At 40.8% G+C, this 20,072-nt stretch overlaps 1 protein-coding gene across 1 annotated transcript in view; it reads left to right on the forward strand.

The window, feature by feature from the left end:
* The window catches only part of LOC102176752 (glutamate decarboxylase 1-like), a 69,381-nt gene continuing 63,237 nt past the window's right edge, over positions 13,929-20,072 (forward strand). Inside the window, exon 1 of the mRNA XM_013974462.2 lies at positions 13,929-14,197. Within this exon, the coding sequence (XP_013829916.2) occupies positions 13,929-14,197 (269 nt within the window). The remainder of the gene's footprint in view (positions 14,198-20,072) is intronic.

The raw sequence follows: 20,072 nt of genomic DNA on the forward strand, positions 1-20,072 counted from the left end.
TTCCTTTTGTATTTGTCTGTTTGGCATTCATTCATCACAGGGCCAATTATATTATCTGTGTGTGCGCATGTTCAGTCAGGTCCACATCTATGAGACCCCATGGACTGTAGCCCACCGGGCCCCCTCTCCGTGGGATTTTCCAGGCAAGAACACTGGAGTGGCTGCCATTTCCTCCTCCAGGGATAGGGATTGAACCCGCCTCTCCTGTGTCTCCTGCATTGCAGGCAGATTCTTTACCGCTTGAGCCACTGGGGAAGCCCATTTTATCTACATTTTCTTATTTTCTGTATTCTTGAGATTCTGGCATCTGTGGCCTCCTTGACATCAGAGAGTCTACTTCTCCCAGAGCTAGCCAATTCTTAGAGATAGCAAAGGGTTAAACACAGAGCATGCCTTTTGTTTGCAAACCAACCACTAGTGTGATGCTGAGCTTCACTTTCATAATAATTTCTGTACCTCTGTCCGTGCAAGTTCAAGCTCAGTGACCTGGAAATTGTTCCAGAGGTTGAGAATCAGAAAACATTTTCCATCAGGCTTGTGTATGTATGAGTGTGCACTCTTTAATAATACTGCCTTGGAAACTTAGGCTGCTTCAGAGCTGTTGATATCTAGATAATTTTGAAGGCGTTATGTGGCAGGGTACCCAAATCAGTGTTGTTGTATATATATGGTCTTCAAATCTAATAATAGGACTTAGAGATATAAAATTCCATTTTTTGATATATAAATTTCATTATGATTGTTATTGTTATTTTTGGTAGGTGATAGCAGGAGTCATTTAACCTAGTGCTATTGCAGAAAGAAAGGCATAAAGCACCAAGCAAATGTTTTGGAGAGCATGTCCTATAACAAACTGTATGGCTGACCTGGGTGGACACTTATTTGGGAATTCTGTAGGCACCTCCGTGACTGTAGTCAGCCTGAGTATGTGGCAGTCATCGTGTCCAGGTCCTTTGCTGGAGAAGTTGTTGAAGGGGTCATTCCCCAGAAAGCAATGAGGTCATGTCCTTTTTGCAGGCATGATTACTTGGAAATGGCGAAGAGGAAGTTCACACACAGTTTTACTTTTGCCACTAGAATTTAAATATGCTATGATGATTTTCTTTGAAATTATAAAAGAAAGGGTCATTTTTTTTTTTTTTCTTACTTTGGGATTCTTTCACTTACTTCATGCTTTGCCTCAGCATGAGTAACAAGAACAATCAGCTCATACAGTTTGGAAGTAATTTTGCAGCATTTTAATGATTCATACTTTGGTTTCTCTTATCTCTGTTTTTATTCTCTACTCTTTCATTCATTGACCCTTTGGTTAAAACATAGCTCTCAGGCCCTGCTGAGACTGGGAGAAACGTAATTCAAAACACCTGACAGGCAGGGTGATCATGCGTTCATCCACAGACTCAGTTTATTCTCATAGGGAATAAGGGGGTGTCTTAGCAAAGTGCAAAAACAAAGTTGTTTTGATTATTTATTAATAGCTGCCTCTTCTGCAAAGTATTTATGGGAGCATACACAAGAACATAAATACTAAAACACAGCTAAGAATACAGAATCAGACTGAGGGCAGAAATAAGATCCGGGAAAAAGGTGCATGTATGGCAACCATGAATTCCACATGACTGCTACAGTGAACTTCAAATTTATTTTTGGAGAAATGGGAACATTATTGTCAAAGTCTCTTTATCACAGAAGAAGCAACATGCGAGTTCATCTGATGCTGTAAATTATTTTAGAAGCTCTTGACTCTCTGAAGAAAAAACTCGAACCAAGCCTCTGGCTGAAGCAGTGTTGAGAAGATGGCTTGCATAGTGCAGAGACATACTGGAATTAGCAACGTGAACGTTTTGTCATTAGGCTGGCAAAATTGTGACACACAGTTGTCACACACACTGAGGCATTTTGGTATTCTTAATGAACATGATAATGGCGTAACAAGACCCCACTACTGACAGTAGCCCCTTCATAACAATTAGTCTTCTAACACACTATTTTAAAGCACTTTACATTTTAAAATTTGTCAAACTCTCACAGTGATCCTCTGATCCAAATATAATTTACAGTCTCTTGTTTTATGGGGAAGAAAACTGAGACCCAGAAAGGTCATGTATCTTGCAGGGATGATCACTCAGGAAGTGACAGAGCTAAATCATTATTTATCCTGTCTATGATTCACAGAACCGCTATCTGGAAGATGCTTGACTTTTACGGAATGGAGATGAAAGCATACATTACTGTGTACGTTATTATAGTTACTACTTTATAGGAAAAAAACTGAGAGCAGAAAAGTGAAGGTAAAGCCATCGTCACTCCGCTTAGGCGCACAGAACATAGACTGTAGGGCCTATGCTTGTTTGGACCAGTTATTTTTGTTTCATTTTCCAACCTGCCCTGGATTTATAGAGTGAACAAACACCAGTGTGGATAGAGCATCCCCAAGAAGGAAGAGTAGCTTGAACTGCATGCCTGGCTGTGAGGAGGCAGCGTCTTCCCCGGGGCTGCAGGAGCACCAGCTATGGCCTTGTGTCTTTTGTGTAATGTTGCCCAATCTTTTGTCCACAGGTGAGCATTGTTGCTGTTACAGCAGTGCTGAGACAGTGGGCTTCATGAAAGTTATACTATAGGACGAGAAAATATGTTTGCAATAGGATACTTAGAATTTTTTTATTAACTGCTTTGTAGGTGGCTCTTTAAAACGAAGCTAGATCCATATTAAAGAGCACTGGGCTTTTTGCTTAATTAAGCCGAGATTTGCCTCTCTTAAAGAAATGAGGTTGTGGGTTATTTCCATTATTATTCTACCACTAAACAGATTATATAAATTAAACATAATGCCTCCCATTTAGTTTTCCACTTTCATTTTCTTTTCTATCTTTTAATACTCACTTATTAGACTATATCAATCCATGTGTTTATGAAATGTAATATCATTACTAAATACTGATGATTTTGTCCTGTAATTGTAAAAGAAGTTTAAAGAAGCAGGAAATATCTAGTAAATTTTTTATAAATTTCATATTTTTAATGCAGTGCTTTAACTTTTTTTATTTAATGGGAAAGGAAGATATATGATAGGGTGAATTGAAGAGTATAAAAGAGATAAAGTAAGATTGAGGGGAAGAAGAAGCAATTATGCCTCTGGTAAATGTTAATGTTGCTGTAATTGAGCACAAATTTAGTTCTTATCTCCTGTAGCTAAGGCAAAAATGGAAAGTAATTACTAACGGAACTTATCTTCTTGTTTCCATAGCAACTTACGTATATCTCTAGCATTCAGTTTATTGCGTTGTTTTAGAATTAGCTTTCCCACTAGACTGAGTTCCTTGAGGTCACAGACTCTGCTTACCCAAAATAATTTCTCCAAGAAATACCTATGATTTTACCACCACAAACTGAAACTCATTGTCTATAAAGACAGCTTATTTCTGCCTTCACTTCCAAGTTTTCACAACTATATAAATTTTTCTTACTAAATCTGAAGGGGAGTTTGCTGCTTGGAATATTATGAGAGGTCCATTGGGTAGATGGTTGGATGGCATTACCAACTCGATGGCCATGAGTCTGAGCAAGCTCCGGGAGTCGGTGATGGACAGGGAAGCCTGGCGTGCTACAGCCCATGGGATTGCAAAGAGCTGGACACGACTGAGTGACTGAAGTGACTGATTGGGTAGAACATCAGAGTGATGTTCTCCTCAACAAGTTTTATAGCAAATCCAGTATTTGGAAGTGAAATCCAAGTATTCATTTCCAGTGGTGAAATGGAATTGATTTGAGAGCCTAATATTAAAGCACCCATCAGAGTAGCGACTTACAAGAAGCACACTTAGGAGCTGCACACACGGAGATGTTGAGCAGTTTTAGTTACTCAGAGGTGGAGCTGTGTACTTAGAGAACTGTGGGTTATGGGTTTACATGTGTGTTCCATGAACCTTGAGGGTTCTGTAGGACTTCAGAAGTCACTAAAGAGTAAGGAAGAGATGGGAGCGTTTGATGTTCCAGAAGACAAATCATTTTCAAACAGAAGACGTGTTCTGCAGTCAAGTCCAGCTCTTAGCGACGCCATGGACTGTAGCCCACCAGGCTCCTCTGTCTAATGACTTCTCCAGGAAAGAATACCAGAATGGTTGCCATTCCCTTCTCCAGGGGATCTTCCTGACCCAGGGATCAAACCTGGGTCTCCTACTTATAGGCAGACTCTTTACCACCAGAGCCACCAGGAAGTCCTCAATCTGACTAATGTATTGTTTCTGTATAAACGTAACTACAGAAAACGGCATTGCTAAACAGACATGCAGGCAAATGAGTTTGAAAGATAATGAGTCTAAATATTTAGATGGATGCTATATACCCTGCAGGAGTGATTCTCAAACCTGGCTGGTCAATCTGTTCAGCTGGGGGTCTTTCTATATTTACACGTATGAAGGTCCTGCCCCTTAGAAATTCTGATCTATTAAGTACAAGTTAGAGCACAAAAATTTGTTCTAAAAAATTAAAAAACAAAACAAAAGACTCTTCAGAGGGTTCTGTGATCACTCAGCTTAGTGGAACCCACTGCTTCTACCACTTCCAAATCCGTAGTCTCTATGGACAGCTGTTAAGAGGTGAAAGGCTGGATTGCGTTCATTTAAAAAATGGTCACAACCAAAAGCTGAGGTATGTTTTATTCAGCAGAAAATTGTAAGACTTAGGCCCCGGAGGCAGCATCTCAAGTAGCCTTGAGAGAACTGCTCTAGGAGGTGAGGGGAGGAGCCAGGCTACTTAGAAGTTTTGCAACAAAGGACAGGTAGTCTGAACATCAAAAGATTACTGTTCATTAAAGAACACCAGGTATCCCAAGTTAGGGAATTTGGCGCTTTTCTGTGTGTGGGAAGATGCAGGACTGTGGGCTCGCTGAAGTCGCTCCTTTCCTGAGCATCTCCTGTGCGTCTCCGCTATCTGGGGCCAGGATCTTGTGTTTTGCACATCCTGCACTCCCTTGGGGCTCACCACAGGGAGTGGCTGCAGTCGGCTCAGTCACAGGTATTCCTCTCCTTCCTGAGTGCCCTTAGGGCTCACCTGGTCACACTGGAGGACCGCAATTGCTGATGACTGTGACATCTGTGTTTGCTGATATGGCAGGAAATATTCCATTTCCCAACTGTATGTGTTAATACCATCCCCAAATAGCACATATACGGTATTTAGTATTAATTTTTAAGGAGGAAAACCATTAGTTTTGAATCAAGTGGAGACTGTTTCCAAAAGGCACAACGCAAATGAAACATGGTAACTACCACATGAGAAAATGGAGCTGGGAGAGACTAAGCTCTGTCCTTTTTCTCTCATGACAAAGTTGTTTATTTCTATCTTAGGGAAGTGAGCCAAAACTTAAGTTGGCTTGCATTGTCAGGAAAAACTGTAAATCAAAATAAAAGATGTGAAGATAGTAAAATTGCCCTAAAAGTAAGAAGGATTTTCATCTGTAACATGAATGTTTTTTTCAACATAATGCTGTATAGTATTTATCATTGTTCTGTATAATTAAGAGTTCTAAGTAAATATTTTAAAGGCATTGGTATAACATTTCTGCTCTTGACAAAGTCTAACCCAAGGACCAGTTGGTGAGTTAGTGTCAGTAATCAACATTTCTACAATGAATATGTGTGCAGGTATAAGTGTCTTCTGTAAGAAGCAGGTGTAGATAGAGCAAATGAACATTGCTTTATGAAACCGTGCAGGAAATTGAAAATTTAGGAATACCAGCCTCTAACTCCTAGGAGCCTAGTGACTGAGCATTACCCAAAAAGATGGGGCCAATGCTGCAGTAACACATAATCAGTAATACTAATGGCTAGCGTCTCCTGAGTTCTTACTGTGTGACCAACACCGTGCCAAGTGATGCAGATGTACTCATCCCTCAGGCATAGTGCCTCCAGATCTCTCACAGATACCAACATCAGTGGATGCTCAAGTCCCTCATATAACATAGAATGGCAGAGTACTTGCAGATGACCTATGCATATTCTCCTCTGTACTTTAAATTATCTCCAGAATATTTATACCTGACTAAAGTAAATGCTATGTAAATAGTTGTAAATACAATGTAAATGCTATGGAAATGGTTGCTGATGCACAACAAATTTAACTTTTGCTTTTTTAAAACTGTTTGGAATTTGTTTTAGAATATTTTTTATTATTGTTCATTGAATCCAAAGGTGCGGAACCCTGGGGTTACAGAGGGCTGACTGCACAGGCTATCTTTAATATCACAATGACCAGATGACATAGATATAGTATAATTCTACTGGTTGCTTAAATGGTAAAAAATCTGCCTGCAATGCAGGAGATCTGGTTTCGATCCCTGGGTCGGGAAAATCCTCTGTTGGAGGAAATGGCAACCCACTTCAGTATTCTTGCCTGGAGAATTCCATGGGGGATTCCTGGACAGAGGAGCCTGGTAGGCTACAGTCCGTGGGGTCACAGTCAGACACAACTGAGTGACTGACAGACACACACACAATGATAAGAAGTCAATCTTTATAGAAGCTAGTTGATAAATAGTAGGCTGGGACTTGAACCCTTGCAGTGACTTAAAACTCTTTGATCAGCTCCTGGGGGGAAAATGAACACCTGAATTAGACACTTTCATTACTGCTGTGGTTGAAAAACACACATGAAATGGCCTAAGATGTTGTAGGTGCCCCCAGAATACTGCTCTGTGCAATAGCAATAATAGATTGAGAAAGATTTGCTGTGTTTTTTAAAAAGATGATTCTGTCATATATATGTAATAGTGAGCAGTCCAATCCTTCACTGAGTGTTTATTATTTGACTTTTTTTTCCAGCACTTCAGAAAAATATAATTTATAGTCCTGAAAACCATTTGATGTCAAGTTTCTTTAAAATAAACTTAAAAGTAATCTTCTTTTCACTTTTGATCTTAAATTTTTAAATGCCCTTGGAATGAAAACACAACAGGTTTGACTGCATGAGACACACAGTCAATTGAATCTAACCTGGTTTTTAAACTTCCCTTCTCAAAAGGGAAAACTAATTTAATCATTCAAAGTGGGCCAATTTTGTGTCGAGACAAACTTTAATCTTTAATAGATTGAAATAAGTGTTCTGATGAACAAAAAACAGTGTGTCAGTATAAGACCAGTTATAAAAGAGGTGCACACATAGAGGATCTGTCTGATCAAGAAAATCAACAAGGAAAAATAAACAATCTAGCCTGTAGAAGGTACTTAATAAATATTTGTTGGATGATGAATTATTTATTTTATATGCGTGAATCAACTATGTGATGTCAAATTTTTTCCTACAAGGTCATACTACTGATGTTAACATAATATAGCTACTAACTTGGGCTTTCCCGATACAAGGAAGATGGAAAAAATTAAAAATAGTGTAGAAGAATTGAAAAAAAAAAAAAAGGAAAAAAAAGCCAGGGAATTTAAAGACTTGGTATGTTTCTGCAACCTCAGGTGCTTAGTTATGCCTAACCCTCTGCAACCCCATGGACTGTAACCCTCCAGGCTCCTCTGTCCGTGGGGATTCTCTGGGCAAGAATAACTGGAGTGGGTTGCCATTTCCTCCTCCAGGAGATCTTCCAGACCCAGGGATCCAAGGCTAGTCTCTTTCATCTCCTGCATTAGCAGTCAGACTCTTTATCACTAGTGCCTCCTGGAAAGCCCGAGCTACGTATGGTGAGTTTGAAAGTCAAAAGTCACATTCTCTAAACATGGAAAGCTGCTGCCAGTCTGGGAGATGGTCAGTTTCCGTAATAAGCGCAGTGCAGGGGTGAGTGAGGAGCATGGGAAGGTTGAGTAGTGGCCGCAAACTCTTGATCAGTGATCAGAGAGCCTTGCAAACTATGAAGTTGTTGGATTTTCTGACTGTGATGATACCTACCAGAGTGATCTGGATGTGTGGAGAGTTGGTAAACATATACTGTGTTTCGTCCACCCCCATCATACCCCATCAGTGAGTGGGAGATTCCTTCACTAGACATATGGGGATGGCTAACGCTTGACACCCAACACTTGACAGATGAGATCACACCAGTTTGTTAGTCACATATACTCACAGCCTCGGGGAGGACCGCTATTCCATGCAAGGCCACCCTGGGACTGCACTTGGGAACAGAGCTATCAACCGGGGGCTGGGGAGGCAGGTTTTGAACCATCAAGAAGGTGAGGTGACCCCTGGTTCTCACTTGAGGATGTGACTGGCTTCTTTGAATAATTCCCAGCTAGCAGCGAACTAAAACACCCTAATCTGGAACTAAGCAGGAACTGCTCCAGGCCCCTTTGATAAGGAAGGTCATTCAGCTAAGGGGCCCTATTCTTAGGAACAGAGTCAGGAGAAACTGGGCCATTCAGAGCCTCTCAGTTTCTCCAGGTATTACGGTAGCCCTCAGTGTGTTGCTGCTCAGTCACTGAGTCGTGTTCGAATTTTTGTGACCCCAGGGACTGTAGCCGCCAAGCTCCTCTGCCCATAGGATCTCCTAGGGAAGAATACTGGAGTGGGTTGCTACTTATTTCTCCAGGAGATCTTCCCAATCCAGGGACTGAACCCTAGTCTCCTGCACTGCCAGGTGGATTCCTCACTGCTGAGCCGCCAAGGACGCCTAGCACTAGTGAGTCTTAATTTTAGTCTTTATACCATATGATGATATAAAGCATCCTCAGAGAATGAACACTTTATTCCACATTTTACTAACAGAGTGAATTGCGAAGAGGCCTTAGTTGGGTAGGAAACATTTCTTTTTCCCCTTGAACAGAGGTGAAGTGAAGGGAAATAAATAGAGCATTTGGCACGCTGTACCCAGAGCTTCCCCAGTGCCTCGGCTGTAAAGAAGCCCCCTGCGGTGCAGGAGACGCAGTGGACTCAGCTTCAGTCTCTTGGGCGGGAAGATCCCCTGGAGAAAGGCGTGGCCACCCACTCCAGTACTCTTGCCTGGAGAATCCCATGGGCAGAGGAGCCTGGCGGGCTGCAGTCCATGGGGTCGCTAAGAGTCAGACAGGACTGAGCAGACGTGTGCATTTCCCATCTCTGTGCCCCTTTGACCTGCTGTCGTCTTCTTGAACTGTTTTCCTCGTGTTTTCGTGCTATTTCTCTGGTTTACTTCGGCCCCTGAGAAGAGCTAGCTTTAATCAGATGTTTGTCTTTCATTCAAATGCTGGTCCATTCTTTGTGCTCATCAGAACTCGGTTTCTCTTGGGTCAGTATCTTCCATGTACGTGCTGTGGCGTAAGGAGAGGGAGCTTTTGAACAACTAGACCTGGTCTCTGCTATTCACTGTGTGGACTTAAGCAACCTCCCTCATTGCTCTGCCGCTGAGTGCTTCCATTTGTCAGACTAATTAGTTGAACTGTGATCTCTAAGGTATCTTTCAGTTTCTCTATCTCATGCCTCTGAATCTGTTCATCAGAGGCCTGGGCCTCAGGCATAGTTTAAGATAAATTAAAAAGTTGGTTCCTATGCTATAAAAAATGAATGTAAGGCTTCCTTCCTGAGCTGAGGCTGACTCCAGTTTTGAAGTCTATGTACCCAGGGGATATCACCTGCTTCTACTGACTATTTGGACCTCATTTCGGATTTCATTCCAGATTTTCTATTCTGCCTTTGACAGACTCTAGCTTTGGTTTTTCTTCTGGAATGTTTCTCTCCCCACTCAACCCCCACTCATTTTAAAAAAAAAAAAAAGATTATCTTTCTTCCTGCTCAGGTTTCCAGTCCAAGAGTTTATTTGGGGTTTGTATGAGGAAAGGCAACTGTATTAACTGGTGGCTGGAAGGAAAGTCTCTAATTAAGCCTTGCGGGGATGAATAGACCTTGAATTGGATACAATTTGGAATAGCATCACATAGGTGCCTGCCTGCTTTGCTTCCTGATAAATTCATTTGTACTGGCAGTCATTATGGGGGGACCAGTTTTCTTTCTTTTTCTCCACAATTACCATTCCCTGGTATCTCAGCTGGTAAAGAACCTGTCTGCAATGCAGGAGACCCCAGTTTGATTCCTGGGTCTGGAAGATCCCCTGGAGAAGAGATAGGCTACCCACTCCAGTATTCTTGCGTTTCCTTGGTGGCTCAGCTGCTGAAGAATCTGCCTGCAATGTGGGAGATCTGGGTCCAATCCCTGGGTTGGGAAGATCCCCCAGAGAAGGGAAAGGCTACCCACTCCAGTATTCTGGCCTGGAGAATTCCATGGACTGTATAGTCCATGGGGTCACAAAGAGTCAGACATGACTGAGGAACTTTCACTTCATTTTGCTTCACCATTCCTGAAAGATTTCACTAAATAGTCCTGGTTGGATGTAGTAAAAATCAGCCTTGGTGTCTACTATTACTGATACTTAATTTTATTCAGCCTCGACTTCAAAGTAGATGGTTTCAAAGGGTCTTGTATAAGGAACTAGTCTTGTTTAATATTCTTTTTATCTTTTGTTGATACAGAGGAGAAACCCATAAGGGAAAAAAACTAAATGTGATTAAATGAATTCTCATAGGAAATAATTTAAAAAACTGACCTTTTTTTAAAAATAAACTGTTGAGATGTAATTGTATGTGTTTAATATTGTTGTTGTTGTTCAGTTGCTAATTTGTGTCTGACTCTTTGCTACCCCATGGATTGCAGGGTGCCAGGATTCCCTGTCCTTCACTATTCCTGGAGTTTGCTCCAACCCATGTCCATTGAGTCAGTGATGCCATCCAACCATCTCATCCTCTGTCACCCCCTTCTCCTCCTGCCCTCCATCTTTCCCAGCATCAGGTTCTTTCCTAGTAAGTCGGCTCTTTCCATGAGGTAGCCAAAATATTGGAGTTTCAGCTTCAACATCAGTCCTTCCAATGAATATTCAGGGTTGACTGGTTTAATCTCCTTACAGTCCAAGGGACTCTCAAGAGTCTTCTCCAGCACCACAATTTGAAAACAGCAATTCTTTGGCACTCAACCTTCTTAACTCATTTTAACTGGTACACTGGGATTGTTAATTGGATATAACTGATATTTAAAATTTAGCACTGTTATTGAATAATTGTAAAACTTTTTAATGATATGAATGTAATAACATGATAATTTAATAATAAATTTCATCATTATTTAAGCTCCCAATAGAAAAATTAAACCTTGACTTGGTTTGGTAAGGCCTTTCTATAAAATTCAAAGCTAAGGAAAAGAGAGAAGTTTTAACAAGGGCAATGAAGAGCTTTGGAAATGCAGACCATTATTCTGATAAATACAGCTGACAACTTCCTGTTCTGAGAGGAAGGCAGAAGCAGTGTTAAGTGAGTAGTTTGATGACTTGTTGAGACTTCCAGGTGAATCAGTCAAGGGGCACTTTAGGTATAAAGTCATTCAAAATATTGCACATTAGATTCTAATTTGCCTATCCCACTTTGGATCAGCTGGTGAAAAATGTACACATATTTTGATTTCAGAACAATTCAGAAGAACAAAACTCCTGCTTCTCAAGGGAAGGATTTGACTGTCTCTGTGACACTTGAGGTCTCTGTTGTTGGTTTGCATTCCTGCTGCGCTTGCCTCAGGCAGTCACGGCAGGACTAGAAATATACATCACTGTGCCAAGCAGCCAGCATAGGAATAAAGAGGATGAGCTTCGCAGTTAAACAGATACATGTGAAATCTGTCTTCTCTGTTTACTGTGTGCCTTTAAAACTTTTGCTTGACCTCTCTGAGTTCTGGGTATCTCATGGTACTTACCAATACCATAACTTTGCCCCATGAGAGAAATACTGTAAAAGGCAGTGTCTAGAGTATTTTAAGGCTTTACAGATGCTACTTAATATTATTTTACTCAGAAATTCTATGATACTCCTCTCCATGAAAAACTTAGTCTAATTATCTTGGATTATGAGAATAATCTTAGCCTGCTGTGAAGCAATAACTTAGCATGAAACCCAATGGAGTTAATCATTACTAGACTGCTAGACTGGTTTTCTCCCTTATTCGAAATTTGATCCCCAAGACCACCTGGGAGGCAGCCCAAACGAAGGCTGAGGTTAGAGACTCTTAAGTTACTTTGATTTTGAAAAAGGGCAAGTTATAACTTTATAAATATGAAGACCAAGAAAATAAATATTTTTAAAATACAACAATTGTTTACTTCTCTGGCCTTTTTATGCTTCTAGATGATAATTTAACAAATATGCTTTGCATTTAGGGTCCATGCTACATCAGTATTTTTTTTTCTAAACAGATTAATGCAATATTAGGAGTTGAAGAAAGTCATAAACATCCATATCATTTTAAGCATACTGTAATAAAAACCATCATCTTGTGGGTCACTTTTTAAAATTACTATTTTATAGAATAAATTCATTTATGAAAAGTTGACTGCTAATCTTTTTAAATTAAGTGATACCCCGTAGATAAAACTCATCTGTAGCTGTTTAGTTTGTCCACTGAAAGGTTAAGATAATGACCCACTGCAATGAAACATGTTCACAACCCTAGGTTATCCAAAAATCTGTTTTCCTTCTTCAACCTTTCCCTTGAGGTAAAGGACTATAGTTTTAAACTGAAGACTAGAGTACAAAAGTGGGTACTGAGGTTTGGTGTTATAGCTGAGTGTTAGAGATAAGCGAGGAAGCATAATTTGGATGCAGGAAAAAAAAAAAGCATTTTTTAGGATATTTCTGGTTGTAGGACAAATGTTATATGAAATCTTTTCGATCAAAAGTATTCCAGGACTTCCCTGCTGGAGCAGTGGGAAAGCACCCGCCTGCCAACACAGGGGACGTGGGTTCGGTCCCTGGTCTGGGAAGATTCCACTTGCCTCGGAGCAACTGTAGCCTACCTGCCACAGCCGCTGAGCTGGAGCTCTAGAGCCCAGGCTCTGCACTCAGGGAAGCCACTGCAAGGACAGCCCTCTCCCAACTAGTGAGCAGGCCCCACTGGCCACAACTGGAGAAAGCCCGCATGCAGCCACAAAGAGCCAGAGCAGCCAGAAACAAACACGTAAAGAGATGAAAGTCAGCTTCCTAGAAAGAAAAGCAGCTGCGAGTGGGTGTTCAGGGATGCGGCGGTGAGCGCGGGGGACGGGAAGCCTTCTGTGGTCCTGATGGATCAGGTCTCCATCTTTAGGGAGCTTATGCCTCTGGACTGTGCGCGTCACAAGTATTTCAGAGTTTTTTTTCCTCTCCCCTCTGGTGAGGTAGGATGGCTGCATTAGATTAGTGTTGGGAACAGGCATACCTCAGAGACCCTGGAGTTGGTTCCTACCACTGTGATAGAGTGAATATTTTAATGAAAAAGCCACATGAGGTTTTTTTTTTTTGACTTCTCAGTGCATATGCAAGGTATACTGCTGTATTATATTATTCAATAGCATTGATTTACTGGATTTGATGGGATTAGAGAATGTGATAAATATATACACATCTGCATGTACATTCCATTGACATGCGTATCTCCACGTGCACATCGTGACTTGCTCCTGCGCACACACCATGATTCGCCCAGACATGTCACACCCGCCACAGTACAGGGCCCGTGTCACTGCCTGGACACACCACGACAGGAGTGCCCCTGCGTCTCGATACACCAGCTGTGTTGGGACACAACCGGGCACACCAAGGGGCCGTCGCGACATGACTGGATGTTGAGCCGCTGCCTGGATTGAGGTGCACAAGGATGAGCCCCTGTCGGAAACGCCCGCCTCTGGACACCAGGGAATGTCTCGACACCGCGCCCATGCAGACGCGCAGCTGTGACAGCCTTGGGTTGTGACAGCAACCCATTCCTCTTATCGTGACAGAAGGAACCGTGCTGAGACGCATGAACGTGTTTCGAGGCCTCTCCAATTGCCGACACGTGACCACACCACCTGTGGTCCCTTCTCCTGGACCCGAGTGCCCCCTGGCCTGACCCCAGGCCAGGCAGGCCCCCGTATCAGGACACAATGCACATGGAGCCCGTCCAGCATGTCAAGACAGAAAACCACACCGCGGCCAAACCCTTTCTGCAGCGGCACGCTCACTATTGCAACCCACCACCCCGTGCTACTACACGCCTCCTTGTACTGTGACCCAAGAGGGCCACGAAACAGGGAGATGCCGCGACACAAAGCGTGTCACAACACGCACGCAGAGCCACGCCGGAGACGCCCGCACACCGCGATGTGTCAGAGCGTGCCGCGCGGATTGCGAGAGCGTGGCACAACGGAGGGAGTGTCACAAGCGCCCCCTGGGAGGTCAGCATGGATTTTCTATGTTGTGACATGCACCAATGTGATTTTTCCTTCTGGAAAAATGCGGTCTTACAGGCTAGGGGCTTAGGTCCAGGCAGAACCCAGCTAGGTCGCCTGGCCCAGCTAGGTCGCCTGGCCCAGCTAGGTCGCCTGGCCCAGCTGGGTCTGCCCTGTAAAGGCCAGCGAACCGCCCCGGGAGCCTGAATGCTGTGGGTGCAGCTCACACAGAGAGGAGCTCACCAGTGCCCCTCCTCCTGGCTCAGCTGCTAAAGCATCCGCCTGCAACGCGGGAGACCTGGGTTCCATCCCTCGGTTGGGAAGATTCCCCTGGAGAAGGGAAAGGCTCCCCACTCTAGTACTCTGGCCTGGAGAATTCCATGGACTGTAACCCATGGGGTTGCAAAGAGTCAGACATGACTGAGGGGTTTTCACTTTCAGTAATGGGTAAGAACGCTTGTCCTAGAATGTCACGAGAAGTTTGCTTCGGAGTTCCTCACTGCCTCCAGCCTGTTAACAAATAGAGTGAACGGCTTTGTTAAATGACTCACCCATCGGGCAACATCTCATATAGCATGCAGAGAGGTTTCCTGGTTTGGAAATTTATATTTACCATCATAAGGCAGAGAAGGGCCGTGTAACATCTATTATATCCCAAGTCTTAATTCTACTAAGACATTTTATTCTTATTTAAATACAGTCTCAGAAAGACTTTATTATTTTTATCAAGTTTGTTTTCCACCAGCGTCTCGGGAGAAGTCCACTGGGAAGAGTGGCTTCATTGGATTGGTGGTTTGCTGTTTAGTCCCTCAGTTGTGTCTGACTCCTTTCCCACCCCTGCCAGCCTCCTCTGTCCATGGGATTTCCCAGACAGAGATACTGGAGTGGGGTGCCGTTCCTTTTCCAGGAGGTCTTCCTGACCCAGGGAAGGAACCTGCGTCTTCTGCATTGGCAAGTTAGTTCTTTACCACTGAACCACGTGGCAAGGCCTTTCTCTAGACTGCAACTCCATATTCTTGATTATCTGCAGAGGTCACCTTCTTTTTCCTTAACAATTTATACCAATACCTTATATATAAATATATAAATCCTTGGTTAAAGGGGTGATAATTACAGTTTCTGAGTCCATAGCATAGGTTTTAGAGTAATTCATAAATGTGTTCAGTTAATCTCTGAAAATTAACTAGGTCTGTGATCTTGTGTAATTTATTTAATTTCAATGAAGCTGAGTATATTTATGTGCAAAATGTGTCTCAAAGTGTCAGAGTTTTTTTAGGGTGAAATTAGATTAACATAGTAGACAGGAAGACGCTTTAACCTCTGCACCACCAGGGAAGCCCCAGTGAATATTTAAATGGGATTAACTCATCTTTTTATTGGATTTATTAATATATGTCATAATATATTTTTAATAAAAGGGTGGATTCATTTCCCTGTATGTTCCTCATGAAGCCAAACATCCCATGGCTTAGATCTGATATTTTGTCTTGGTGAGTTAAAGCATTTCATAACCTCTTATGCTTTTTATTAAAAAAATATTAAAAACCTACAAATTGAATTCATTTAAGATAGTATAATAGAAAGCTAGTTGAAATTATTATGCCATTTCCAAATATAAAATGCTTGTGAAAGCACATAATTAAATCAAAGGGAAATTTTGCTTTCTACCATAATGAAATCATTGGAGCTAGGTTAGCCCTATTGTCATAATTCTATTAATATAAAATAGGGGGGAAAAATGCTGGGTTTGGGCAACAGGCAAAGCAAGTCTGTGGTAGGAGAAGCTGAGTTTGGAGGATATGGAAACTCTCTGTACTATACTTGAAATTCTCCTATAAATCCAAAATTGGTCTAAAATTTTTTTTTAAATGATTGAAAAACACAATTCTCTCTTACATACTACTTTGCAACTTGCTATTCCCATTATTTATAATACAGAGTCATTTATTATATAATATAACCAAATTTATTGAACAACCCTTTATTGAACTTTATAGTATCTGAAATAATGTTGTAATGAAATTTGTTGCACAAGCTTTTTTTTGGCCTAGTAGTTTGAAAGGATATACTTCAAAATGTCACCAGTAGTAACTGATGGATGGACAGGTGAAAGTGATTTTTTTATATGTTTATGATTTTACATCGCTTCTCAATTTTCTTTCTTTGTTTTGAAGATGTATTATTTCTATAATCAGAAGATTTTGTCTTGGTTTCCTCAAGTTTTTCCTCTTTCTTTTCTTTCCAAAATTCGTTTATTAGATAGAGCAGTACCATTTTAAGAAATATTATATAATTATTAAAATCCAGGAGAAAAAACTCAAAACAATGTACTAGATGTATTGGGATTAAGGCAATCAAGTACAATAAGCCCACCCATTACAGTTTCTGAGTTTATTGTAGCCCATGGCACGGTTTTGCAGTCTTTTTTCAGGTAACCCTGAAGGTCCATCGGATCCTCTCAGGGGGAATGCGAGGTCAGCCACACTTTTATAATAAAACTAGTAAGTTATTTATCTTTTTCACTGTGTTCACATTTGCACTGGTGGTACAAAGGCAAAGAAGAATAACATTAGTGGTTCCTCAGCACAAATTAAGTTACGCTGAGCTGGCCTCCTAGACATGAAGACTTTGCTCATGCAGTCAACCCAAACCAACCCCAACGCACACACACAGCTTCACAAAAGCCCAAAGCAGAACAAAGGAGGCAAACAAAAGCCTAGTTTTACTTAGGAATGTGTGGGAGGACACAGTGGAGATCGTTTGCCTTAATAGACGTTGGTCTTTGAATGCCATGCCGTGCTCACTCCCCCAGTCGTGTGCCTCGGAGACCGCCTGGACTGCAGGTCTCCCGGTGCCTCTGTCCATGGACTTTTCCAGGCAAGATCCTTTCCCTGCTCCAGGCGATCTGCATGGCCCAGGGATGGAACCCCTGTACCTTGCTTCTCCTGCAGTGGCAAGTGGGTTCTTTACCACTTTGTTGCCTGGGAGAAATAGTCTATATAAGGCAATAGAAAATACACGTAAAGCAGCTGCTGGGCAGCGAACCACCAAGCTTGTCCTAAGGAGAAACACTCGTTCCATTGAATGCTGAGCTGAACTGGCACCTTTTTTTCATCTAACACTGTTTTCACTTTAAAGAATGACTGACAATCTATGGTTCTTTTAGACGTGGGTATTTGGCAGACATTTTATTACCAATGAACAGAATGAGTCTGCCATTTAGAGGAAAACAATTAAAAAACATTCTCCTACATACCTTTAGGAGCCAGTCTTTCAATGTGTTAATTTTCTTATCTGGAATATTCAAAGGCTGGCTCTTAAAGCTATGTAGGAGAATTTATTATTATTTTTTTTAATTTTGAGGATAAAAAAGGAACTGCTAGAAAGAAAATGCACACACACACACATAAACACAAACTAGTTGCAAAGGAAGAAATAACAGGCTTCTTGGACTGTGAGTTACACAAGAAACAAACATGAAGAAGCAACAGATAGTTTTCACAGGACATATTGTGACAAACATCTCTCGTGCATCAGGCTGGGTTATTATGATATTGTAGTGTGAAGACATTTTTTGTTATTCAAAGACTCAGATAATATATTACTTTTATTGTTTTCATAAAAACAACGACACAGCAGCAAGCACCGCACTCAGAGATTGAACGAAGATAGAGACAAACAAACGCAGATGTAGGCAGAGACATAGAGGCAGACGCAGATACGGGTGCAGACAGAGACACCGCAATAACTGTTGGGGAGATGAAAAGCTTAATGCTATCTGACAGTCTTTCTTAAAACCAATTCATACAGTAAAAAACAGAGTAAAAACAGTCAAGAAAGACAGTTCATACAGTAAAAGACAGAAAGGATAGAAAACAAGGTACCATGAAATATAAAGATAGCATAAAACAATTAAACAAGAGGAATGAGACCAAATATATTCTTTTAAAATTTAAGTGTAAGAAAATAAAACATACCTGTTAAAAGATAAATGTTATTAGTGCCATGTAACAAAATCCAGATATTTGAGGGTTTACCAAGAAACATTCCTCAAATAAAGTGCTACAGAAAGTTACCACGAGGCATAGTTGCAGTGTAAGAGATTAATGAGAAGAAATTGGATTTGGGATATACGGGAACTCTTTGTACTATGGTTGTTATTTTTCTGCAAATCCAAACTTGGTCTAAAATTAAAAGTTTTTGAATCGCCGGTCTATGTCTGACGCAGGATACAGCAAGCTTGGGGCTGGTGCATGGGGATGACCCACAGAGATGTTATGGGGAGGGAGGTGGGAGGGGGGTTCATGTTTGGGAACGCATGTAAGAATTAAAGATTTTAAAATTAAAAAAATAAAAAACTAAAAAAAAAAATAAAAGTTTATTTTAAAAAATAGAATACTACTCCATATAGTGCTTTGCAACTTGCCCTCGTTTTGTATAGGTATATGTTGTAGAAGGTTTTTCCCATATTAACAATGGTAGATTTACAGTATTATTTGTAATCTTTGCAGACTAATCCATCATGTAATACAATAGCGTTTCTTTTAAAAATCCTTTGCTGAATTTTATATATCTGAAGCAGTGTTGTAATGCTCAACATTCTCCAAGCCAGGCTTCAACAGTACGTGAACCGTGAACTTCTGGATGTTCAAGCTGGATTTAGAAAAGGCAGAGGAACCAGAGATCAAATTGCCAACGTCCGTATCTGTATATATATATTTTTTTCTTTTTCACTGTGGTTCCTCACAGGACACTGAATACAGTCCCCGTGCTACGCAGGAGGACCCTGCTTACGCATTCTATGTATGATGCTTTGCATGGGCTGTTTCCAAACTCCCAGTTCTTCCCTCCTCCATCCCCCACCTTGGCAACCCCGTCTGTTCTCTATGTCTGTGAGTCTGTATGTCATAGGTACATTCATTTGTGTCGTAGTTTAGATTCCATGCACAAGTGATATCATATGGTACTTGTCTCTTTCTGACTTTCTTTGCTTAATATGATGATCTGTGGCTCCAGCCATGTTGCTCCAAATAGCATTATTTATTCTTCTCACACTAAGCTGTTTCAATATCCTACATGTAATTCATAGCTTTAAATGCTGTTATTAAATCAGAAGAATCAGAAAATCAATATCCAATTAAAAATTAGGAAAAAGTAAAATAAGTGTAAGGAAATCACATCAAAACCATGAATGCTACCTAATAGTAAAAATGCTATTCAAGAAGTAAGTGAAATTGCTGGTCTTTGAAAACACCATTACAGTACACATCCTTCAGTGAGGGTAATTAAGAGAAAAAGACAGCAAGTCTGAATTCAAGTTTTAGATTAAAAAATATATTTCCCAGAATATAGAGTATCTAACATATTAATTAATATCAATGAGAGTATCTTGGTGGAATTACTATTCTGCAATCTTCAAATATGGCTTAATTTACCAAATTAGAGTTAAGTAAAACATTATCAGAGTAGACTACTTTTCCATTTTAAATGACTTTGTAACCTGGACTTATAAAGTTCTATTTTTAAGTTTACACAGACCTATAAGACTCTTTTCTTTTTTTAAAATTTATTTTATTAAAGTCTTGTTGATTTACAATGAAGTGTTAATTTCTGTTTCACAGCAAAGCCGTTCAGTTACATATATGTGTGAATGCACACTTGCACGCACACCCATGTACATACACGTATATATTCAGTTATGTGAGAATGAATATATGTTATATACACATGCTTTTTCATATTCTTTTCCATTATGGTTTATCACAGAATACTGAATATAATTCTCTGTGCTGTACAGTGGGACCTTGTTATGAGACTGTCCTTTCTATACATTTACTGTTCTAGATCTTAAAGAAAGAATGCTTCCTAATTTTTTCCATTA

This window comes from Capra hircus, chromosome 24 (genome assembly GCF_001704415.2).
Source record: "Capra hircus breed San Clemente chromosome 24, ASM170441v1, whole genome shotgun sequence".
Classification (NCBI taxonomy): domain Eukaryota; kingdom Metazoa; phylum Chordata; class Mammalia; order Artiodactyla; family Bovidae; genus Capra; species Capra hircus.